Source organism: Scyliorhinus torazame, chromosome 22, assembly GCF_047496885.1.
Source record: "Scyliorhinus torazame isolate Kashiwa2021f chromosome 22, sScyTor2.1, whole genome shotgun sequence".
In the NCBI taxonomy this organism is placed as follows: Eukaryota; Metazoa; Chordata; class Chondrichthyes; order Carcharhiniformes; family Scyliorhinidae; genus Scyliorhinus; species Scyliorhinus torazame.
Genome location: NC_092728.1, coordinates 40,707,146 through 40,733,103, shown reverse-complemented (window position 1 = coordinate 40,733,103; position 25,958 = coordinate 40,707,146). Strand labels below are relative to the sequence as shown.

At 46.3% G+C, this 25,958-nt stretch overlaps 1 protein-coding gene across 2 annotated transcripts in view; it reads right to left on the bottom strand.

The window, feature by feature from the left end:
* edf1 (endothelial differentiation-related factor 1) overlaps positions 1–12,708 on the bottom strand; it is a 47,216-nt gene extending 34,508 nt beyond the window's left edge. For both annotated transcript variants that reach the window (XM_072488093.1, XM_072488094.1), the window contains exons 1-2: positions 12,583–12,708; positions 9,765–9,816 (exon numbers count right to left, since the gene is read on the bottom strand). In XM_072488093.1, coding sequence (XP_072344194.1) covers positions 9,765–9,816; positions 12,583–12,660 — 130 coding nt within the window. In that variant the 5' untranslated portion in view covers positions 12,661–12,708. The remainder of the gene's footprint in view (positions 1–9,764; positions 9,817–12,582) is intronic.
* Between the last annotated feature and the right edge of the window lie 13,250 nt (positions 12,709–25,958).

Sequence of the window (25,958 nt, the reverse complement as noted above, 5' to 3'; positions counted from 1 at the left end):
GAAGGCATACGGCATGCTTGCCTTCATTGGCCGGGGCATTGAGTATAAGAATTGGCAAGTCATGTTGCAGCTGTATAGAACCTTAGTTAGGCCACACTTGGAGTATAGTGTTCAATTCTGGTCGCCACACTACCAGAAGGATGTGGAGGCTTTAGAGAGGGTGCAGAAGAGATTTACCAGAATGTTGCCTGGTATGGAGGGCATTAGCTATGAGGAGCGGTTGAATAAACTCGGTTTGTTCTCACTGGAACGAGGTAGGTTGAGGGGAGACCTGATAGAGGTATACAAAATTATGAGGGGGATAGACAGAGTGGATAGTCAGAGGCTTTTCCCCAGGGTAGAGGGGTCAATTACTAGGGGGCATAGGTTTAAGGTGAGAGGGGCAAGGTTTAGAGTAGATGTACGAGGCAAGTTTTTTAACGCAGAGGGTAGTGGGTGCCTGGAACTCGCTACCGGAGGAGGTGGTGGAAGCAGGGACGATAGTGACATTTAAGGGGCATCTTGACAAATACATGAATAGGATGGGAATAGAGGGATACGGACCCAGGAAGTGTAGAAGATTGTAGTTTAGTCGGGCAGCATGGTCGGCACGGGTTTGGAGGGCCTGTTCCTGTGCTGTACATTTCTTTGTTCTTTGGAACCAACCTGCCATGTGGCACCGTATCAAATGCTTTCCGAAAGTCCAAATATACAACTTCCACGGCACCACCTTCATCCGCTGCCTGTCACCGTGTCAAAGAACTCAATTAAATTTGTCAGACATGACCTGCCCATGACAAAGCCATGTTGACTTTCTAGCATCAACCTATTTTTCTCCGTGTATATTTATCTCATCCCATATTATGGCCTTCATCAATTTCTCACGATTGATGTCAAGCTGACAGGTCTGTAGTTTCCTGGTTATCCTTTACCCTTTTCTTAAACAACGGCATCACATTTTCAACCCTCCAGTTCCTCGGGACTAATCCTGTGTTCAGAGAGGCCACTGGGCCCATCAAGTCTGCTCCACCATTCAATCATGGCTGATATTTTTCTCATCCCCATTCTCCTGCCTTCTCCCCATAACGCTTGATCCCCTTATTAATCAAGAACTTATCTATCTCTGTCTTAAAGACACTCCGCGATTTGGCCTCCACTGCCTTCTGCGGCAAAGAGTTCCACAGATTCACCACCCTCTGGCTGAAGAAATTCCTCCTCCTCCTCTCTGTTTTAAAGGATCATCCCTTTAGTCTGAGATTGTCTCCTCTGGTTCTAGTTTTTCTACAAGTTGAAACATCCTCTCCACATCCACTCTATCCAGGCCTCGCAGTATCCTGTAAGTTTCAATAAGATCCCCCCCTCATCCTTCTAAACTCCAACGAGTAAAGACCCAGAGTCCTCAACCGTTCCTCATACGACAAACTCTTGATTCCAGGGATCATTCTTGTGTACCTCCTCTGCACTCTTTCCAAGGCCAGCACATCCTTCCTTAGATACGGACCCAAAACTGCTCACAATACTCCAAATGGGGTCTGACCAGAGCCATATACAGCCTCAGAAGTACATCTGTGATATTGTATTCTAGCCCTCTCGACACAAATATTAACACTGCATTTGCCTTCTTAACTGCCGACTGAACCTACACGTTAACCTTAAGAGTATCTTGAACAAGGACTCCCAAGTCCCTCTGTGCTTCTGATTTCCTAAGCATTTCCCCATTTAGAAAATAGTCAATGCCTCCATTTCTCCTTCCAAAGTGCAGAACCTCACGCTTTTCCACATTGTATTCCATCTGCCACTTCTTTGCCCACTCTCCTAGCTTGTCCAAGTCCTTCTGTAGCTCTCCTGCTTCCTCAATATTACCTGTTCCTCTACAGATATTTGTATCATCTGCAAACTTAGCAACAGTGCCTTCAGTTCCTTCTTCCAGATCATTAATGTATAATTGTGAAAGGTTGTGGCCCCAGCACAGATCCCTGAGGCATACCACTAGTCACCACCTGCCATCCTGAAAAAGACCCCTTTATCCCCACTCTCTGCCTTCTGCCAGTCAGCCAATCCTCTATCCATGCCAGGATCTTACTCTTAACACCATGGGCTCTTAACCTATTTAACAGTCTCCGATGCGGCACCTTGTCAAAGGCCTTCTGGAAATCTAAATAAACCATGTCCACTGGTTCTCCTTTGTCTAACTTCCTTGTTACCTCCTCAAAGAACTCCAACAGATTTTCAGACATGACCTCCCTTTGACAAAGCCGTGCTGACCCAGTCCTATTTTACCATACACTTCCAAGTACTCCGCAATCTCATCTTTAATAATAGACTCTAAAATCCTACCAATGATCAAAGTCAAGCTAACTGGCCTATCATTTCCAGTCTTCTGCCTCCCTCTCTTCTTAAACAGCGGTGTTACATTAACCACTTTCCAGTCCTTTAGAACCCTTCCTGCCTCCAGGGATTCCTGAAAGATCACCACCAATGCCTCCACGATCTCCTCAGCTATCTCTTTTAGAACACTGGGCTGTAGTCCATCGGTCCAGGTGATTTATCCACCTTCAGACCTTTTCAGTTTCCTCAGAATCTTCTCCTTAGTGATGGCCTTTGCACTCACCTCTGTCCCCTGATTCTCCTGGAGTTCTGGCATCCCACTGGTATCTTCCACTGTGAAGACTGATGCAAAGTAACTATTCAGTTCCTATGCCATTTCTTTGTTTCCTATTATTACTTCTCCAGCCCCATTTTTCCATGGTCCAATGTCTATTTTTGCTTTTCTCTTACCTTTCATTTATTGAAAAAAAACTCTTTTATATTGCTAGCTAGCTTGCACTCATAAGAACATAAGAACTAGGAGCAGGAGGAGGCCATCTGGCCCCTCGAGCCTGCTCCACCATTCAATGAGATCATGGCTGATCTTTTGTGGACTCAGCTCCACTTTCCAGCCCGAACACCATAACCCTTAATCCCTTTATTCTTCAAAAAACTATCTTTATCTTAAAAACATTTAATGAAGGAGCCTCTACTGCTTCACTGGGCAAGGAATTCCATAGATTCACAACCCTTTGGGTGAAGAAGTTCCTCCCAAACTCAGTCCTAAATCTACTTCTCCTTATTTTGAGGCTATGCCCCCTAGTTCTGCTTTCACCCACCAGTGGAAACAACCTGCCCGCATCTATCCTATCTATTCCCTTCATAATCTTATATGTTTCTATAAGATCCCCCCTCATCCTTCTAAATTCCAACGAGTACAGTCCCAGTCTACTCAACCTCTCCTCGTAATCCAACCCCTTCAGCTCTGGGATTAACCTAGTGAATCACCTCTGCACACCCTCCAGGGCCAGTACGTCCTTTCTCAAGGAAGGAGACCAAAACTGAACACAATACTCCAGGTGTGGCCTCACTAACACCTTATACAATTGCAGCATAACCTCCCTAGTCTTAAACTCCATCCCTCTAGCAATGAAGGACAAAATTCCATTTGCCTTCTTAATCACCTGTTGCACCTGAAAACCAACTTTCTGCGACTCATGCACTAGCACACCCAGGTCTCGCTGCATAGCAGAGTGTTTTAATATTTTATCATTTAAATAATAATCCCTTTTGCTGTTATCCCTACCAAAATGGATAACCTCACATTTGTCAACATTGTATTCCATCTGCCAGACCCTAGCCCATTCACTTAGCCTATCCAAATCCCTCTGCAGACTTCCAGTATCCTCTGCACTTTTTGCTTTACCACTTATCTTAGTGTCGTCTGCAAACTTGGACACATTGCCCTTGGTCCCCAACTCCAAATCATCTATGTAAATTGTGAACAGTTGTGGGCCCAACACTGATCCCTGAGGGACACCACTAGCTACTGATTGCCAACCAGAGAAACACCCATTAATCCCCACTCTTTGCTTTCTATTAATTAACCAATCCTCTATCCATGCTACTACGTTCCCCTTAATGCCATGCATCTTTATCTTATGCAACAACCTTTTGTGTGGCACCTTGTCAAAGGCTTTCTGGAAATCCAGATATACCACATCCATTGGCTCCCCGTTATCTACTGCTCTGTTAATGTCCTCAAAAAATTCCACTAAATTAGTTAGGCACGACCTGCCCTTTATGAACCCATGCTGCGTCTGTCCAATGGGACAATTTCCATCCAGATGCCTCGCTATTTCTTCCTTGATGATAGATTCCAGCATCTTCCCTACTACCGAAGTTAAGCTCACTGGCCTATAATTACCCACTTTCTGCCTACCTCCTTTTTTAAACAGTGGTGTCACGTTTGCTAATTTCCAATCCGCCGGGACCACCTCAGAGTCTAGTGAATTTTGGTAAATTATCACTAGTGCATTTGCAATTTCCCTAGCCATCTCTTTTAGCACTCTGGGATGCATTCCATCAGGGCCAGGAGACTTGTCTACCTTTAGCCCCATTAGCTTGCCCATCACTACCTCCTTGGTGATATCAATCCTCTCAAGGTCCTCACCTGTCATAGCCTCATTTCCATCAGTCACTGGCATGTTATTTGTGTCTTCCACTGTGAAGGCCGACCCAAAAAACCCGTTCAGTTCCTCAGCCATTTCCTCATCTCCCATTATTAAATCTCCCTTCTCATCCTCTAAAGGACCAATATTTACCTTAGCCACTCTTTTTTGTTTTATGTATTTGTAGAAACTTTTACTATCTGTTTTTATATTCTGAACAAGTTTACTCTCATAATCTATCTTACTCTTCTTCATAGCTTTTTTAGTAGCTTTCTGTTGCCCCCTAAAGATTTCCCAGTCCTCTAGTCTCCCGCTGATCTTTGCTACTTTGTTTGTTTTTTCCTTCAATTTGATATCTTATTTCCTTAGATATCCACGGTCGATTTTCCCTCTTTTTACCGTCCTTCCTTTTTGTTGGTATAAACCTTTGCTGGGCACTGTGAAAAAATCACTTGGAAGGTTCTCCACTGTTCCTCAACTGTTTCACCATAAAGTCTTTGCTCCCAGTCTACCTTAGCTAGTTCTTCTCTCATCCCATTGTAATCTCCTTTGTTTAAGCACAAAACACTAGTGCTTGATTTTACCTTCTCACCCTCCATCTGTATTTTAAATTCCACCATATTGTGATCGCTCCTTCCGAGAGGATCCCTAACTATGAGATCCTGAATCAATCCTGTCTCATTACACAGGACCAGATCTAGGACCGCTTGTTCCCTCGTAGGTTCCATTACATACTGTTCGAGGAAACTATCGCGGATACATTCTATAAACTCCTCCTCAAGGCTGCCTTGACCGACCTGGTTAAACCAATCAACATGTAGATTAAAATCCCCATGATAACTGCTGTACCATTTCTACATGCATCTGTTATTTCTTTGTTTATTGCCTGCCCCACCATAATGTTACTATTTGGTGGCCTATAGATTACTCCTATCAGTGACTTTTTCGCCTTACTATTCCTGATTTCTACCCAAATGGATTTAACCTTATCCTCCATAGCACCGATGTCATCCCTTACTGTTGCCCGGATGTCATCCTTAAATAACAGAGCTACACCACCTCCCTTACCATCCACTCTGTCCTTCCGAAAAGTTTGATACCCTCGGATATTTAACTCCCAGTCGTGACCATCCTTTAACCATGTTTCAGTAATGGCCACTAAATCATAGTCATTCACGATGATTTGCGCCATCAACTCATTTACCTTATTCCGAATACTACGAGCATTCAGGTAAAGTACACTTATGTTGGCTTTTTTACCTCTGTTCTTAATCTTAACACCTCGATCAGTAACCTCTCCTAAGTTATATTTCCTCTTAACTTTTCTCCCAATTTTCCTTGTCGTCGAACCCATATCTTCCTGTAACAACCTGCGTCGCTTACCATTAATGTTTTCACTTCCCGTTTTATTTCTTTTAGTATTCCTGGTCCTATTCACTGAGCTCCCCTCAGTCACTGTACCTTGTACTGTCGCCCTTTTTGATTTTTGACTATGGCTTCTCTGCCTTACACTTTCCCCCTTACTGCCTTTTATTTCTGTCCCTGTTTTACTACCTTCCAACTTCCTGCATCGGTTCCCATCCCCCTGCCACATTAGTTTAAACTCTCCCCAACAGCTCTAGCAAACACCCCACCTAGGACATCGGTTCCAGTCCTGCCCAGGTGCAGACTGTCCGGTTTGTACTGGTCCCACCGCCCCCAGAATCGGTTCCAATGTCCCAGGAATTTGAATCCCTCCCTCTTGCACCATCTCTCGAGCCACGTATTCATCCTCTCTATCCTGACATTCCTACTCTGACTAGCTCGTGGCACTGGTAGCAATCCTGAGATTACTACCTTTGAGGTCCTACTTTTTAAGTTTAACTCCTAGCTCTCTAAATTCAGCTTGTAGGACCTCGTCCCGTTTTTTACCTATATCGTTGGTGCCTATGTGCACCACGACAGCTGGCTGTTCACCCTCCCCCCCCAGAATGTCCTGCAGCCGCTCAGAGACATCCTTGACCCTTGCACCAGGGAGGCAACATACCATCCTGGAGTCTCGATTGCGTCCGCAGAACCGCCTGTCTATTCCCCTTACAATTGAGTCCCCTATCACTATAGCCCTGCCATTCTTCTTCCTGCCCAGCTGCGCAGCAGAGCCAGCCACGGTGCCATGAACCTGGCTGCTGCTGCCTTCCCCTGGTGAGCCATCTCCCTCAACAGTATCCAAAGCGGTATATCTGTTTTGCAGAGAGATGACCGCAGAGGACACCTGCACTGCCTTCCTACTCTTGCTCTGTCTTTTGGTCACCCATTTACTATCTCCCTCAGTACCTTTCACCTGCGGTGTGACCAACTCGCTAAACGTGCTATCCACGACGTCCTCAGCATCGCGGATGCTCCAAAGTGAGTCCATCCGCAGCTCCAGAGCCGTCAAGCGGTCTAACAGGAGCTGCAACTGGACACACTTCATGCACGTGAAGGAGCCAGGGACAGTGGACGTGTCCCTAAGCTCCCACATCGCACACGAGGAGCATGACACGGGTCTGAGATCTCCTGCCATGTCTTAAACCTTTGGTTAACTTCAACAATTTCAATTTCCCCCCCAAAAAATTGAAATAATAAATAAACAATGAAGAAAAAATAAATAAATATACCAATGAAAAGAAACAGAAAAACAGAAACTCTACTTACCAGGGATAAAAAGCACTTCCTCCCCACCCAGCTTTGAATTCCCACCTCGATTCAAATTCACAAACTCACTCTTTGCTGTCTCACTCTGGCTGTGTCTTCTCTGTCTCACTGGGAGAACTCACTGGGAGTGAGTTTACAAGTGGCTCTTTTTAAACTATCCTGAATTGACTCCCCTCCCCCACCTGCTTTTAGATCAAAGTAGATTAAAGTGACTGACACTTAACTGCCAACCAGTTATGAGAGTGGGTGGGGCAGCCCTTGTTAACCTACACGGCACAATACTAACTTAATTTAAATTAATTTAAACTCCTGAAATTTAAAAGGAGCTGCCTTACTGATTCAATTTAATTCAATTCAATTCCCACCTCGATTCAAATTCCCAAACTCACTCTTTGCTGTCTCACTCCTAGCTGTCTTCTCTGTCTCACTGGGAGAACTCACTGTCATCTTCTCTCCCCCCCCCCCCCCCTTATTGCTTTTTTTGTTGTCCTCTGCTCGCTTTTACAGGCTTCCCAATCCTCTGGCTTCCCACTAATCCTCGCCACTTTGTATGCTTTTTCTTTTATGCTGTCCTTGACTTCCCTCATCAGCCATGGATGCCTTGTCCTCCCCTTAGCATGTTTCCTCCTCCTTGGGATGAATTTCTGTTGTGCTTCCCGAATAACCCCCAAAAGCTCCTGCCCTTGCTGTTCCAGTCTTCCCTGCTAGGCTCCTTTTCCAATCAACTCTGGCCAGCTCCTCCCTCATGTCTTTGTAGTTACCCTTATTCAATTGTAATACCGTTACATCTGATTGCAGCTTCTCCCTCTCAAACTGCAGGGTAAATTCTATCATATTGTGGTCACTGCTCCCCAAGGGTTCCTTCACCTGAAGTTCCCTAATCAAATCTGTCTCATTACATATCACCAAATCCAGAATTGCCTGTTCCCTAATAGGCTCTGTCACAAGCTGCTCCAAAAAAGCATCTCTTAGACATTCAACAAAAAATTCCTTTTCCAGGCATCCACAATCAACCTGATTTTCCCAGTCCACCTGCATATTGAAGTCCCTCATGATTATTGTGGTATTGCCTTTTTTACATGCCTTTTCTATCTCCTGATTTATTTTCTACTCCACATCCTGACTACTGCTAGGGGGCCTGTACATAACTCCCATCAGGGTCTTTTTACCTTTGCGATTCCTCAAATCTACCCACAGAGATTCTACGTCTTCTGATCCTATATTGTTCCTTGCTTTCGATTTAACTTAATTACTTACTAACAATGCAGCCCCGCCCCCTTTTCCCATCTGTCTGTCCTTTCGATAGGCCACGTATCCTTGGATATTTAGATCCCAGCCCTGATCTTCTTACAGCCACATCTCGGTGATGCACACTACATCGTACCGGCCAATTTCAATGTGCGCAACAAGCTCATTTACCTTGTTCCGTATACTGCGCGCATTAAAGTACAACACCCTCAGTCCTGCATTGAAATGAAAATGAAAATCACTTATTGTCACAAGTAGGCTTCAATGAAGTTACTGTGAAAAGCCCCTAGTCGCCACATTCCGGCACCTGTTCAGGGAGGCTGTTATGGAAATTGAACCGTGCTGCTGGCCTGCCTTGGTCTGCTTTCAAAGCCAGCGATTTAGCCCTGTGCTCCCTTCTCACACTTGGCATATGCTTTGCTCTGCCGGAGTGTGATGTTGTTCTCTTATTTTGGTTCTTTATTTCTCCTTCAGTTATTACACCTTCTAAGCTCACATTCTGGTTCCCACCCCCCTGATGGAGCTGTATAAATACCCATTAGGACCCAGCTGGTGTACTGTGTGCAGTTCTGGTCGCCATACTATAGGAAGGATGTGATTGCACTGGAGAGGGTGCAGAGGAGATTCACCAGGATGTTGCCTGGGATGGAGCGTTTCAGCTATCAAGAGAGACTGCTTAGGCTGGGGTTGTTTTCATTAGAGCAGAGAAAGCGGAGGGGGGGATCAAGGTGCACAAAATTATGAGGGACATAGACAAAGTAGTTAAAATTGAACTTTTCCCCTCAGTAGAGCGGCACGGTAGCACAGTGGTTAGCACTGCTGCCTCACAACTCCAAGGTCCCAGGTTCAATTCCAGCCTTGGGTGACTGTGTGGAGTTTGCACTTTCTCCCCATGTCTGCCTAGGTTTCCTCCGGGTGCTCCGGTTTCCTCCCACAGTCCAAAGATGTGGTTAGGTGGATCGTCCATGCTAAATTGCCCCTTAGTACCCAAAAAAATAATAACCAGGGAGCATGATTTAAGATTTAGAAGGGATTTGAGGAAAAGGTTTTCACCCAGAGTGTGGTAGAAGCAGGAACCCTCATACATTTAAGAAGCATTTAGATGAGCACTGGAAATGCCATCGCACACAAGTGCTTGAAAATGGGATTCGATTATAGGTGTTTGATGGGCGGCACCGACACGATGGACCGAAGGGCCTCTTTCTCTGCTGTAAAAACTCTATAACCCTCAGAGTCTAGGATCCCAGATGAAGAAATACAATCTTGATGCAACAGCTCATGCCTCAGAGAGAAAGATGGGACAGAAAGAAGAAACAGCCAACACCTCAACAATGCAGCCAGTTTCTTTACAGGATTGTGAACTGCACTTCAGAAAAAGATGCTTACATTTCTTTGTAGTCTCCACATCATCTCCTCTGCGTTGGGCCGATGTGATTGCCTAGGAAAGGACAGAGAATGCAAAGTCAAGCTGTGAATTCATTCCTGGTAAAAGAAACCCTGTGACATGAAAAACTCACTCCTTTCACCAACAATTGTTTAAATCTATTTATTGAATCACAGGATTGTTATGACGCAGGAGGTGGCCATTCAGCCCATCGTGTCTGCACAAGCTCTCCAAACGAGCATCATAACTTAGTGCCATTCCCCTGGCATTTTCCCCGAAAACCCTGCACATTGTTTCATCTGATGCCCTCTTGAAAGCCTCGACTGAACTTGACTCATTCAGACTTGCAGGCTGTGCATTCCAGTCTCCAACCACTCGCTGTGCGTAAAGTAATTTTCTCACATCACATTTGCTTCTTTTGCAAATCACTATAAATTTGTGCCCTCTCAGTCTCAATCTTTTTGCGAGCGGGAAGTTTCTCCCTATCTACTCTGTTCACAACCCCTCATGATTTTCAACATCTAAATCAAATCTCCTCTCAACCTTCTTCTCTCCAAGGAGAACAGTCCCAACACTCCAATCTATCTTCATAACTGAAGTTTCTCATCTCTGAAGCCATTCTTCGGGGCAGCACGGTGACACAGTGGTGAGCGCAGCTGCCTCACAGCTCCAGGGGCCCGGGTTCAATTCCAGCCTCGGGTGACTGTCTGTGTGGAGTCTGCACTTTCTCCCCATGTCTGCGTGGGCTTCCTCCAGGTGCTCCGGTTACCTCCCACAATCCAAAGATGTGCAGGTTATGTGGATTGGCCATACTAAAATTGCCCCTTAGTGCACAAAAAAAAAGGTTAGGTAGGGTTAACTGGGCTACAGGGAGAGGGTTGAGACGCAGGCTTAAATAGGGTGCTGTTTCCAAGAGTCAGTGTAGACTAGATGGGCCAAATATTCTCCTTCTGCACTGTAACTTCTATGACTCTAAACCTCTTCTGTACTCTCTCCAATGTGTTCACATCCTTCCTAGACTGTGGAGCCCAAAATTGTACACAATATTCCAGCTGAGGTGTACACTAGTGTCTTGTATAAGTTCAGCATCACCTTGTGCTCTCTGCCCCTATTAATAAAGCCCAGAACACCATACGAGTTATTAACTGCTCTCCACGCCTGTCCGCCACCTTGAGTCTTACAACGGGCAGCACGGTAGCATAGTGGTTAGCGCAATTGCTTCACAGCTCCAGAGTCCCAGGTTCGATTCCAGGCTGGGTCACTGTCTGTGCAGAGTCTGCACGTTCTCCCCGTGTGTGCGTGGGTTTCCTCTGGGTGCTCCGGTTTCCTCCCACAGTCCAAAGATGTGCAGGTTAGGTGGATTGGCCATGCTAAATTGCCATTAGTGTCCAAAAATTGCCCTTAGTGTTGGTTGAGTGGGGTTACTAGGTTATGGGGATAAGGTGGTGTGGGCTTGGGTAGGGTGCTCTTTCCAACAGCCAGTGCAGACTCAATGGGCCGAATGGCCTCCTTCTGCACTGTAAATTATATGAACACAGTAACAGATCACTTACTGCATCTCTGAAAATGTACATTCTCACTCATCTCACTCCCCATATCCTTGAATATTCCCAAATTCCTACTGGAACAGCTATCCAACCAATCCACACCCACCAAGGTCTCTCAGTGCACAACACTGGGGTACATTACTGGTAGAGACAGGTCTGTCACTGTCTAACACTGGCATACAGTATTGGTGGGGATGGGTCTGTCACTGTATAATACTGGGCTACAGTACGGTGAGGACAGTTCTGTCACTATATAGCACTGGGGTACAGTTTTTAAGGGGTCAGGTCTGTCACTGTATAACACTGGGATACAGTACTGGTGTGGATGGGTCTGTCACTGTGTAACACTGGGATACAGTACCGGTGGGAACAAGTCAGTCACTGTAGAATACTGGAGTAGACTATTGTTGCTACAGGCCTATCATTATAGTGCAGTACATGACTGAGGTGTAGAACTATGAATGCACAGGCTGATGCAATAGATAAAGAATTCACCAAGTTTCAGGAAGTGTTCTATTGTCCCCAACAGTGGCTACGGTACAAATGAGAGTGTGAGATACAGCCAGTGAATGCTCAATTTACCCATCGTCACAGTTTAATGGAACACAGCCCGTGAACATCTCCATTCAGCTCCTATTGGGCATGGGGTCACCAAACAAAACTATCGCTGACAGGGAGGGCACTGAAGACTGGTGTTGTAACCAGACATCTGTCACAATTGTTCCAACAGCATTAGGTGATCTTTACTCTGTATCCACCCCATGTGCTGTGTCTGTCCTGGGAGTGTTTGATAGGGACTGCGTAGAATCATGATAGTTGTCCAAAAGCTTCAAAATGTGAATTTTTAAGATGGACGTTAAAAGGAGGAAAGAGTTGGTGAAGTTTAGGGGAGATCTCCAGAGGTTCCAGCCTTGGCAGCTGAGCCCCGTGCTGCAGCTGTCCTGGGCGTGTTTGATATCAGCAATGGGGAGGTTCATTACTGTCCTCACAGCAACAAATCTCAGCAACAGAAACTGAACCCGGGACAGGTGATAAAGAGGCTGCTGTAACCAGGCCCCAGAAATAGAAAACAGGCGGTTCCCCCGACACCAGACAGTCAATACACAGGGGCACAGATAGCGGCCCAATGGGAATGGGACCCGAGGCTCATAAACACATGGAGCAGGAGCGGCATCAGAGCGGCTGACTCCGAGACTCTGGGTTGGAGATGGGCATCCTGCCCAATGGTACTCTGTCCCCCTGGCCCCTGGCCCCAGTCCACCGGTCCCGGTACCTGCTTGCTCTTGGCCTGCGACGCGCTCGGCCCTTTCTTCCTCAGCACCGTCACCGTGTCCCAGTCACTTTCCGCCATCTTCCCTCCGCTCACTGCGCAGATGCGGCCCCGCCCCTCAATCCAACTTTATTCAAACACCGATAAAGTCCAGCAGCCAATCAGAGACGGAGAGCGCAGCAGCCAATTAGAGACAGAGAGCGCGGCAGCCAATCAGGGATACAGAGCGCCGCAGCCAATCAGAGACAGAGAGCGCGGCAGCCAATCAGAGACAGAGAGCGCCCAGGCAATCAGGTTAAAGTCCAACAGGTTTGTTTCAAACACTAGCTTTCGGAGGACTGCTCCTTCCTCAGGTGAAGGAGCAGTGCTCCGAAAGCTAGTGTTTGAAACAAACCTGTTGGACTTTAACCTGGTGTTCTAAGACTTCTTACTGTGCTCACCCCAGTCCAACGCCGGCATCTCCACATCAAGGCAGTCAGGGATAGAGAGCGCCGCAGCCAATCAGAGACAGAGAGCGCCCAGCCAATCAGAGACGGGGAGCCCCGCAACGCCATAGCTGGGAAGGGGAGGGCAGGATCGGTGACAGCATCAGAGGAGAAAGATCCAGATCCAATTCCAGCAGGTCCCCATGGGAAGATCCACTTTCAATGTCTAGCTCCCGACATGGAGAGGAAGATCCAGATCCAATTCCAGCAGGTCCCCATGGGGAGATCCACTTTCAATGTCAGTAGCTCCCGACAGGGAGAGGAAGATCCAGATCCAATTCTAGCAGGTCCCCATGGGAAGATCCACTTTCAATGTCAGTAGCTCCCGACATGGAGAGGAAGATCCAGATCCAATTCCAGCAGGTCCCCATGGGGAGATCCACTTTCAATGTCAGTAGCTCCCGACAGGGAGAGGAAGATCCAGATCCAATTCCAGCAGGTCCCCATGGGGAGATCCACTTTCAATGTCAGTAGCTCCCGACATGGAGAGGAAGATCCATTCCAAATGTCAGTCTATTCCCACGGGACATGATCTATTTCTAATGCCAGTAGATCCACATGTCGGGAGATCCATATCCAATATCAGCAGATCCACACAGGAGATGAATTTACAGTGTCAGCAGATTCCCATAGGGGGAGCAAGATCCATTTCAAAAATCCAGATCCCCATGGGGGATCCATTTGCAATGTCAGTCGAACCCATGGTGGCGAAGGGAAGGTCAATTTCCAATGTCATTAGTTACCATGGGGGTGATTTGTTATGTTCTAGGTGTAACATAAGCGGCTTCCTTGTGCACTTGACAAACGAAGGTTCAGACGTGGAGATAACTTCAACACGTTTATTAAACTATTTATACTTCTATTACTCGGGTTCGACACTACTGCTAATCCTACTATAGCTACCCAGACTGACTAACCAGTTGCTGCACTCCACGTGGTGGGAGTGATATTGAATCAACCCTGTGTCTCTACTCACTGACTGTCTCCACTGGAAAGAGGCAGATCATGTGTGTGGTGTCCTTTATATATGGGTTGGTGTAATGCCCTCCTGTGGTCGCGTCACCTCTGTGTGTATCGTGAATGTCCATTTGTCGTGTCCTATCTAACTGATCTATTGGTTGAGTGTGTGTGTGATGTCTCTGGTGCTCCCTCTAGTGTCTAGCTAGCCTACATGTATTTACATTGATGCACATCACTACATGGGGGAGATCAATTTCCAATATCGGTACATCCCCATGGAGATGAAGATTATTTCCCAATGTCAGTATTTCATCTAGGGAGGGGGAAGATAAATTTCTAATGTCCGCAAATCCCCATAGGGGGAGGAAGATCAATTTCCAATCTCAGCTGATCACCACTGGGGAGGAAAATGTATTTCCAACGTCATCAGACCCCAGTAGGGGGAGGGAGCTCAATGTCCAATGGTAGCAGATCCCAATAAAGGGAACCAGATCTATTTACAATGCCAGCAGATCCCTATAGGGGTAGAAAGATCAATTTCCAATGTCAATGCATCACCATGGAGGAACCATTGCCACTGTATATAGATCCCATAGGGAGATGCAAATCATATCCCAATGTCAGTAGTTCCCCATTGGGAGGGGGGGGGGGGGGGGGGTAGCGATTTCAAATGTAATCAGTCTGGTTTCCAATGTCAGCAGATCCTCATAGGGGTAGGAAGATCAATGTCCAATGTCAGTAGATCTCCATGGGATAGGAAGATCCATTCACAATATTGGCAGTTGCACGCTGAGGGAGGGACATCCATTTGCACCTCGTGGGGTGATCTATTTACAATGTCAGAAGAACCTCATAGCGGGGGGGGGGGGGGGGATCTGTTTCCAATATTGCCATATCCATAAGGGGATAGGAAGATCATTTTCAATCTCAATCGGTCCCCTTGGTGGGGGGAGATCAATTTCCAACGTCAGCAGATCCCCATGGGGGGAGGGGGAGATCAATTTCCAATGTCAGCAGATCCCCATGGGGGGGGGCGGAGATCAATTTCCAACGTCAGCAGATCCCCATGGGGGGGGGGCGGAGATCAAGTTCCAATGTCAGCAGATCCCCTTGGTGGGGGGGCGGAGATCAATTTCCAACGTCAGCAGATTCCCATGGTGGGGGGGGGGGAGGATGATTTATTTCCAATGTCAGCAGATCCCCATGGGGGGAGGGGGAGATCAAGTTCCAATGTCGGCAGATCCCTATGCGGGGGGGGGGGGAATGGGGGGGGGAGGAAGATTTATTTCCAATGTCAGCAGATCCCTATGGGTGGGGGGGGGGGGAGATCAAGTTCCAATGTCGGCAGATCCCCATTGGGGTAGTGACACCCTGGGAGAGTGCACAGTCAGTATCAGCCCCACAGACCCCAGAATCCCAACATAAGTGAATTAACCAATAATTTGCGTTTTCCTGAGATCTTTAAACCCTGACTGTTCCAATGAGTTACAGACACCAGATTTATAAGTAAAATTGTAAAAGCAAATATGTAAAAGCAAACTGTTTATTAATAATAAGGGAAAAGATGAATATGTAACGGAATAGCAGGACAATGGTCTACCAGTCTACCTAATCCCAAACCCCGTCCCACCCTCCACTCAGACACACAAAAGACAGGCACATAGTTTGGGTTGGAGAGGATTTTTTTAAAATGCCGATTAAGGGAAAAGGTTTGAGATTACTCTTTCCTGCTGCGATTGTGGCCTCTGGGGAATAGATTTTTCAAGAAATAGAATTGCCTCCTGCCATTGGCGCAGTTCCGTCCTTTGACCACTAGATGGTGTTTCATACAAGATGTGGAGATGCCGGCGTTGGACTGGGGTGAGCACAGTATGAAGTCTTACAACACCAGGTTAAAGTCCAACAGGTTTGTTTCGAATCACTGAGACATGAATCCAAGGTCCCGGACGAACGCATGGGTATGGCCTCAACCGGGACCTTGGATTCATGTCTCATTACATTCACCCCCACCCTCTGGCCTCGGCTTGCAAAATCCTACCAACTGTCCTGGCTTGAGACAATTCACACCTCGTTAACCTGTGATTAACCCTCTCTCCAGTGCTCAGTCTGGACCTGCAAAGATTTAATTACCTGCAAAGACTCGCATTCAAAGTATCATCTTGCAACTTTGACTTTGTCTATATATATATAAGACCATAAGACATAGGAGCAGAATTTAGGCCACTCGGCCCATTGAACCTGCTCCGCCATTCAATCATGACTATTTTTTCATCCCCATTCTCCTACCTTCTCCCCATAACCCCTAATCTCCTTAATAAGATGGTTCTGGAGCCCACCTCTTCACTCACATGATAAAGGCGCTGCGCTCGGAAAACTAGTGATTCGAAACAACCCTGTTGGACTTTAACCCAAGACTTTTATACAAGAGTTCCAGGCCGGTGCAATTGTGACCCTCTACCACCAGGTGGGGTTTTACATGGGATTCATGTCAATGCACCTCCACCCCTCTAGCAACAGATGTAGCCTCTGCCTCCCTGAGATATTACTGGGCTTTAAATCAGAAAGTTTGCACACCTTTTGATTTCAGTACAGACTCTGGCTGTATTATAATTTGAGTTCTTCCCAGCCTCCCAAACAGATGATTAAAAGGGTTACAAACCTGCTGAGTGACTGTTCGTTTCCTTCCTCCAGAAGTCCTCTACAGACCCGAGTGCTGCCTGTGACTTGTCACAAGGAGAGCCTTCACAGAACTGACTTGGAGTTTTAGAAATTGCCTGATCGAGAGAGAGAGCAGCAGAGAGAGGATGCCTTCCAGCTGCAACCTGACTGAATTTAGCACAGGGCTAAAATCACTGGCTTTGAAAGCAAACCAAGGCAGGCTAGCAGCACGGTTAAATTCCCGTAACAGCCTCCCTGAACAGGCGCCGGAATGTGGCGACTAGGGGCTTTTCACAGTAACTTCATTGTGAACATTGTACACAGCCTACTTGTGTAAATAAGCGATTTTCAGTTCATTTCATTTTATTTTCAAATGGTTCTGGCATCTCCTATCCCAGAAGTTTCTGAAAAGCTCCCCCAATCCCAGACAATAGGAGATGGCTGAGAATTCTACATTCACCGATTGGCTGCTTGCCAAGTCTATTAAATCGACACCACATGTTCTGCTACAGATCCCAAAGAGATGTCTTGGCCTGGTCCATTAGATCAGGGGTGTTTCAGTGTGCCCAAAATCTGAAGTTTAAACGGAAATCTCAGTATTGCAGCAGCAAGCAAGAAGACTATAGATTGAAGGCATGCAGCAGGACCAGGATTAACAGGAGGCACAGAACAGACAAAGATTTACAACGGTGTCCGAACATTACGAGGTAGGCAAGACACATAACACCCACACATACCTGTCTAAACTAGCCCCAATACAATCCCACTGCCTGGTTTTGGCATTAGTAACAATTTGACTTTTAAACACAAGATTAAATACTTGCATTTGCATTATTGCCTCCAAGAAATATGTACACAGTCTTTACAACAAACGATTGCAGTAATGACTCTGACAGAAAACCCTTGCAATCCGGGTTTTAAATATCAAGTAAACGCAAGTAGTTAGCAGTTCAGAAACGGGTGACCAGCGGCGATTCAGCCTCCAACATGGTTGTCGACTTCCCAGACTCTCCTCAGCGTACCGTAGATCACAGCAGGGTTTTGTGTTCCTATAACATGTTCAATGTGTATCTGGTCTGGGATAATAATAATATCTAATTGAGGTATATAAGGTGAGGATTGACAGGGTAGACGTAGAGTGGATGTTCCCCTTGTTGGACATTATAGAGAAAGTGAGGCCATAGTTTTAGACATAAGGGGAGGCAGGATTAAAACAGAAATTAAATGGAATTAATTTATTCAAAGGGTTGTGAATCTATGGAGCTCTCTACCTGAGGGTGCAGTGGATGCCGGAACACTAAACACACTTGGAGAAGATAATTGTTTTTTAATTAGGAGCGGGATGAGTGGGAGGTAGATGGAGATGAGGCCGAAATTAGGTCAGCCATGATCGTGTTGAATGATAGAGCGGGCTCAAGGGGCTCAATTGCCAACTTCTAGTTCTTATCTTCTGTTCTATCTCAAGGTGAACAATGGATTTTGACCAGAGGCTTATAAACTGCTTGTTGCCTGCGACTGTCAGATTAATGGGCAACATCACACAACATAAGCTTCAGATCTTTGCAAAGTTTTAATATTACATTTCTGAACTCTAAATTCAGCCCGCTATTTACCCTCTAGCCTGCAAATACCACAACAGGACTCCAGGCTGACCAGCAGCCTCTAGCCTGCAAATACCACAACAGGACTCCAGGCTGACCAGCAGCCTCTAGCCTGCAAATACCACAACAGGACTCCAGGCTGACCAGCAGCCTTGCCTCAAGTCAAAGCCTCCCCAATACCTGTTTCTCTTGAAGATTCCTGCCATCGCCGAGCAGCCCAACCTCTTCTCGTTCTGTCACCAGTGGTATAGTGGTTTTGTCACTGGACAATCCAGAGACCCAGAGTAAAGCTCTGGGGACCCAGGTTCAAATCCCATCATGGCAGATGATGACATTTGAATTCAATAAATCAGAAATTAAAAGTCTAATGATGACCATGAAACCAATGTTGATTGTTGTAAAAACACATCCGCTTCACTAATCTCCTTTAGAGCACAGTTAACACTGTTGCTTCATAGCACCAGGGTCCCAGATTCGATTCCCGGCTTGGGTCACTGTCTGTGTGGAGTCTGCACTTTCTCCCCGTGTCTGCGTGGGTTGCCTCCGAGTGCTCCGGTTTCCTCCCACACTCCAAAGATGTGCAGGTTAGGTATTTTGGACATTCTGAATTATCCTTCAGTGTACCCGAACAGGTGCCGGAATGTGGCAACGAGGGGCTTTCCACAGTAACTTCATTGCAGTGTTAATGTGAGCCTACTTGTGACAATAACGTTTTTTTAATTAAATCGTCCGTCCTTACCTGGTCTGGCCTACATGTGACTCCAGACCCACAGCAATGTGGTTCACTCTTAACTGTCCCCTCAAGGGCAATTAGGGACAGGCAATCGGTGCTGGGCCAACTGGTGACTCCCAAATCACAAGAACAAATAAAAAAAACTTTAAAGGAATTTGGTAACTCCTGTTTCAGCTGAATGAACCTGCTTGAACTGTAATTCCTCCAAGAAAAGACCTTTTCTTGACTCTGGCAATCACGTGAACTGATATCCTTGGCAGTGGATTATTTTCTTTTACAATCGTAAAAGTTCCTGTTTCCTGTCTTCTTAGCATGTGAGTGTGTGTTGTGAACATTTGAATGTATGAATAAACTACCATTCTGATCTAACGCTAAAGAGAGTCACTTTAAAAGAGGGTCAGGGGAAACACGTCAGCCTATTTCGAAAATGAGAACAGCCCCTGCTCACGGACAGACAGTGAGAAAATATTGGAGTTCATATTTGCCTCTCTTTCCTGTCCCTAACTTTAACAAATTTATTAGAGTTCTTTGAGGAAGTAACAAGGAACCTGTAGATGTTGTGTACCTGGATTTTCAAACATCATTTGATAAGGCACCTAAACAAAACTTGCAACACAAAATAAAAGCTCCTGGTGTAGGGTGTAACATATTAGCTAACAGGCCCTCCATCCTTGTTAACAGGTTGCAGTGAATAGGGATAAATGAGTCATTTTGGGGTTGTCAAGTGAAGTGCCAACAGGGATTATTGGGACCTCAACTACTTACAGACTATATTAATGGATGAATGAGTAAACCAAATGTATAGTAGCTGAAACCAAAAGAGAAAATGCTGGAAAATCTCAGCAGGTCTGGCGGCATATGTAAGGAAAGAAAAGAGCTAACATTTCGAGTCCAGATGACCCTATGTCAAAGCTTTGAAGGTTTTAGGTTAGACAGGCAGCATGGTCGGCACAGATTTGAAGGGCTGAAGGGCCTGTTCCTGCGCCGTACATTTCTTTGTTCTTTTTCTTCATGTAGCCCTTGATGACTTTCCTGTAGATTGATTCAGTCAGGTTTTGTGGTTTCAAGAATGTAGTGCTCACAACGTCTCACAGCTTTCTGGAGAGAGTTATATTACTCACAGCAAACGTGGCTTTCAGTTTGTGGTTTGTCTTCAGGCCTCTGTAGTCCCAGGAGAACAGCACCCCAGAGACTTTCTGGAGAGTCAGCCCTCACAGTGGCTTTCTGGAGAGAGTTAGCTGGATCTTTCTGGAGAAATTTTGTTGGAATCAAAACTGAAACCAAACTGGAATCTCGGGACTCTGAAAAGCTTTCTACTGGATAATATACAATCACCACCTGTTACTGGGCAGAGCACAGACTTTTGAGCCAATCCATTGGCCACCAGCCAATCAATCAAACCGAGTCCCGACCATCTCTCTGTCACTGATGCCGGCAAATTCTGTTTTAACCAGCATAGCCTTCCAGATTCTTCCTGCTTGAATTAAAGACACAGGCTTCTTGCCTTAAAGTGACATGTCCAATAATCATTCATAGATCAAAAACACAACGGCAATATAAAACAAAGGATAAATAAGGGAATAAACAGGAAGGACCGTTATATTTCTCCCCCTAAAAGAGTGAAACCTCAAGGCACGGGCGTTTCATTATGAGGTATGCAAGACATAAATCCAATCCAATCCATTCCCTGAGACAAGTTCCCTGCCCAGTCTCTACATTGGTAGCTAGTCAGCCCTTAAACCTGTGACAAAGCATCCATTACCACATTATCCTTTCCAGGAAATGTGTAAAACTTTAACATTGAACTTTTAAAAATTAGTGTTTTAGGCGGGAACAGGAAGTCGACCCGCGGACGTCTGGGAAGACCCTCACCAATAAATTCTGGTGGAGAGGAAACCCGAGACACTACACGTGTAGTGTCTCCCACCCGCCCTCCTCCTCTAACCTAATAATAAAACCCATTGGTCTGAGGTAAGTACCATATTTTATTATATTATATATTTTTTTTTTAATAAAAAATGTAATTTAGTTGTTAGCCAGATCTTGGTAGAAAGTTAGAGGAATGGCAGGGAAGGGAGTGCAATGTTCCTCCTGCAGGATGTTTGAGGTGAGGGATGCAGTTAGTGTCCCTGCTGATTTTACCTGCAGGAAGTGCTGCCATCTCCAGCTCCTCCAAGACCGAGTTAGGGAACTGGAGCTGGAGTTGGAAGAACTTTGGATCATTCGGGAGGCAGAAGGGGTCATAGATAGCAGCTTCAGGGAATTAGTTACACCAAAGATTGGAGATAGGTGGGTAACTGTAAGAGGGACTGGGAAAAAGCAGTCAGTGCAGGGATCCCCTGCGGTCGTTCCCCTGAGAAACAAGTATACTGCTTTGGATACTTGTGGGGGGGGGGGACTTACCAGGGGTAAGCCATGGGGTACGGGCCTCTGGCACGGAGTCTGTCCCTGACGTTTACGTTAATGATGGAAAGGGATAAGTATACACCGCAGGGCAAGAGTTATAGCTGGGGGAAGGGAATTATGATGCCATTAGACGTGATTTGGGGGGGATAAGGTGGAGAAGTAGGCTGCAAGTGTTGGGCACACTGGATAAGTGGGGCTTGTTCAAGGATCAGCTACTGCGTGTTCTTGATAAGTATGTACCGGTCAGGCAGGGAGGAAGGCGTCGAGTGAGGGAACCGTGGTTTACCAAGGAAGTGGAATCTCTTGTTAAGAGGAAGAAGGAGGCCTATGTGAAGATGAGGTGTGAAGTTTCAGTTGGGGCGATGGATAGTTACAAGGTAGCGAGGAAGGATCTAAAGAGAGAGCTAAGATGAGCAAGGAGGGGACATGAGAAGTATTTGGCAGGAAGGATCAAGGAAAACCCAAAAGCTTTCTATAGGTATGTCAGGAATAAGCGAATGACTAGGGAAAGAGTAGGATCAGTCAAGGACAGGGATGGGAAATTGTGTGTGGAGTCTGAAGAGATAGGCGAGATACTAAATGAATATTTTTCGTCAGTATTCACTCAGGAAAAAGATAATGTTGTGGAGGAGAATGCTGAGCCCCAGGTTAATAGAATAGATGGCATTGAGGTACGTAGGGAAGAGGTGTTGGCAATTCTGGACAGGCTGAAAATAGATAAGTCCCCGGGACCTGATGGGATTTATCCTAGGATTCTCTGGGAGGCCAGGGAAGAGATTGCTGGACCTTTGGCTTTGATTTTTATGTCATCATTGGCTACAGGAATAGTGCCAGAGGACTGGAGGACAGCAAATGTGGTCCCTTTGTTCAAAAAGGGGAGCAGAGACAACCCCGGCAACTATAGACCGGTGAGCCTCACGTCTGTAGTGGGTAAAGTCTTGGAGGGGATTATAAGAGACAAGATTTATAATCATCTAGATAGGAATAATATGATCAGGGATAGTCAGCATGGCTTTGTGAAGGGTAGGTCATGCGTCACAAACCTTATTGAGTTTTTTGAGAAGGTGACTGAACAGGTAGATGAGGGTAGAGCAGTTGATGTGGTGTATATGGATTTCAGCAAAGCGTTTGATAAGGTTCCCCACGGTAGGCTATTGCAGAAAATACGGAGGCTGGGGATTGAGGGTGATTTAGAGATGTGGATCAGAAATTGGCTAGCTGAAAGAAGACAGAGGGTGGTGGTTGATGGGAAATATTCAGAATGGAGTACAGTCACAAGTGGAGTACCACAAGGATCTGTTCTGGGGCCGTTGCTGTTTGTCATTTTTATCAATGACCTAGAGGAAGGCGCAGAAGGGTGGGTGAGTAAATTTGCAGACGATACTAAAGTCGGTGGTGTTGTCGATAGTGTGGAAGGATGTAGCAGGTTACAGAGGGATATAGATAAGCTGCAGAGCTGGGCTGAGAGGTGGCAAATGGAGTTTAATGTAGAGAAGTGTGAGGTGATTCACTTTGGAAGGAATAACAGGAATGCGGAATATTTAGCTAATGGTAAAGTTCTTGAAAGTGTGGTTGAGCAGAGGGATCTAGGTGTCCATGTACATAGATCCCTGAAAGTTGCCACCCAGGTTGATAGGGTTGTGAAGAAGGCCTATGGAGTGTTGGCCTTTATTGGTAGAGGGATTGAGTTCCGGAGTCGGGAGGTCATGTTGCAGCTGTACAGAACTCTGGTACGGCCGCATTTGGAGTATTGCGTACAGTTCTGGTCACCGCATTATAGGAAGGACGTGGAGGCTTTGGAGCGGGTGCAGAGGAGATTTACCAGGATGTTGCCTGGTATGGAGGGAAAATCTTATGAGGAAAGGCTGATGGACTTGAGGTTGTTTTCATTGGAGAGAAGAAGGTTAAGAGGAGACTTAATAGAGGCATACAAAATGATCAGGGGGTTGGATAGGGTGGACAGTGAGAGCCTTCTCCCGCGGATGGAAATGGCTGGCACGAATGGACATAACTTTAAACTGAGGGGTAATAGATATAGGACAGAGGTCAGAGGTAGGTTCTTTACGCAAAGAGTAGTGAGGCCGTGGAATGCCCGACCTGCTACAGTAGTGAACTCGCCAACATTGAGGGCGTTTAAAAGTTTATTGGCTAAACATATGGATGATAATGGCATAGTGTAGGTTAGATGGCTTTTGTTTCGGTGCAACATCGTGGGCCGAAGGGCCTGTACTGCGCTGTATCGTTCTATGTTCTATGTTGTAATAATAAGCTCTAACAGAATAATCTTGTGTTAAACTTCTCTATAAACGTAAGTGGATTATGTTCTGTAAAAGCTAAGCTTTGTTTATTGTCATGAGGGACATATACTTCGAAGTGCTGAAGGGTTAGTAGCAAGGCTAAGGCTTCCTTTTCAATGGTGGAATACTTTCTTTGGTATGGACTTAGTTTTTCCCAAAAATGTCCCACTGGCCTCTCTATTCCTGCATCGTTGTCTTGTAGTAGCACTGCCCCTACTCCCAGGTCACTGGCATTTGTGGTCATTTTAAATAGTCCGGAAATGTCTGGGCGGCCAGCACCGGTTCGTCCACTAACATGGCCAATCTCTCAAACTCTACTTCGCATTTCATGAACCACAGCATTTTTGCTTGTTTCTGCAACATATCTAACATGCACTGTATTTCAGTCTTTGACTGAGCCAGTTTTGGGGTTTTAATCGGGACAGATGTGGCTTTATTGGTTCAGAGTTTCTTATGTCTACATCATGATTAAGTGACATAGTACCCCCTGGTGTTTCCCTCTAACTCCATCTATACTATTTCAGGGGCAGGTTTAGCACAGGAGGGGCTGGTTTAGCATAGGGCTAAATCGCTGGCTTTGAAAGCAGACCAAGGCAGGCCAGCAGCACGGTTCAATTCCCGCACCAGCCTTCCCGAACAGGCGCCGGAATGTGGCGACTAGGAGCTTTTCACAGTAACTTCATTTGAAGCCTACTTGTGGCAATAAGCGATTTTCATTTCAAGCTGTCTCCTTTTGTCTCTCGTGTAATGCAGTCAGTCTTCTCTGATTGTACAATGAATGTTCAACCAAATTTCAAGGATCTTCTGCATCCAAACTACAAGTAGTATTGTCAATGCGGAGGGAAATATTTGGTTCATTTTTTAATCAATAAACACTCTTCAACCCCTCCAGCTGTACATTCTCTCTTTTACTTCTCATGGTTATCTTCAGTGACAAGTAAAGTTGAGGGCTCAGGACTTCCGGGTGCGGCGATGACCAGCTGAGTCGCACGTTTCGGCAGCTCCCTGTGAAACGGACTTTTGGGCTCTTGATAGGAGCCCCAACGGCAATTTTAACGGCTGAAAACACCGTGCGGTAAACCAGAAGGGTGTTCCCCCTGGACACGGATGGAAAAAGGAGAGGAAAGTGGCCGGATTGCAGCGGATCCTTTGGAACAACGGCAAGGAAGGCAAGCAGAAACCAAGATGGCGTCGGAAGGTGGCAGTTTCATATGGGGCCCTGAACAACAAGAGTTTTTGAAACGCTGCGTGGAGGAGATAAAAAAGGAAATGAAGAAAGAGTTGTTGGCCCCAATATTACAGGCGATTGAAGGGCTGAAAGAGGAACAAAAGACCCAGGAGCAGGAGCTTCGGGTCGTGAAGGCGAAAGCAGCAGAGAATGAAAACGATATACAGGGCCTGGTGGTGAAGTCGGAGATACAGGAGGCACACCAGAAACGATCTGTGGAGAGGTTGGAGGCACTGGAAAATAACGCAAGGAGGAACAACTTGAGGATTCTTGGCCTTCCTGAAGGTGTGGAGGGGGCGGACGTCGGGGCATATGTGAGCACGATGCTGCACTCGTTAATGGGAGTGGAGGCCCCGACGGGTCCGTTGGAGGTGGAGGGAGCATACTGAGTTATGGTGCGAGGATCGAGAGCAGGAGAAGCTCCCAGAGCCATAGTGGTGAGATTTCTCCGTTTTAAGGATAGAGAAATGGTCCTTAGATGGGCGAAGAAAACTCGGTGTAGTAAATGGGAGAACGCGGTGATCCGCGTCTATCAAGATTGGAGTGCGGAGGTGGCGAGAAGGAGGGCGAGCTTTAATCGGGCCAAAGCGGTACTTCACAAAAAAAAGATAAAGTTTGGAATGCTGCAACCGGCAAGACTGTGGGTCACATATCAAGGGAGGCACCACTACTTTGAGACGGCGGATGAAGCGTGGACTTTTATTGTAGAAGAAAAATTGGAATGATTGGACTACGAAAATGAACGTTTGGACAAAGTGGTGGGACGAGTGGGGGGGGGGGGGCGAAGAGGGATTGTATGATTAATCCTGCGGTATGGTAACTTTTCTTTCTCCCACAGGTGGTGATGGGGGGAGGTGGGGAGGGAGAGGAGATGGGGCGTTGGCCATGGGAGGCGGGGCCGAGGGAGAGGCGCGGGCTTGGTTCCCGCGCTATGGTAATTATGACGGGAATAGAGAAGCAGGAAGGAGGGGGCGCCGCACGGGGCGAGCCGTGATCACGGGGGGAAGCCGA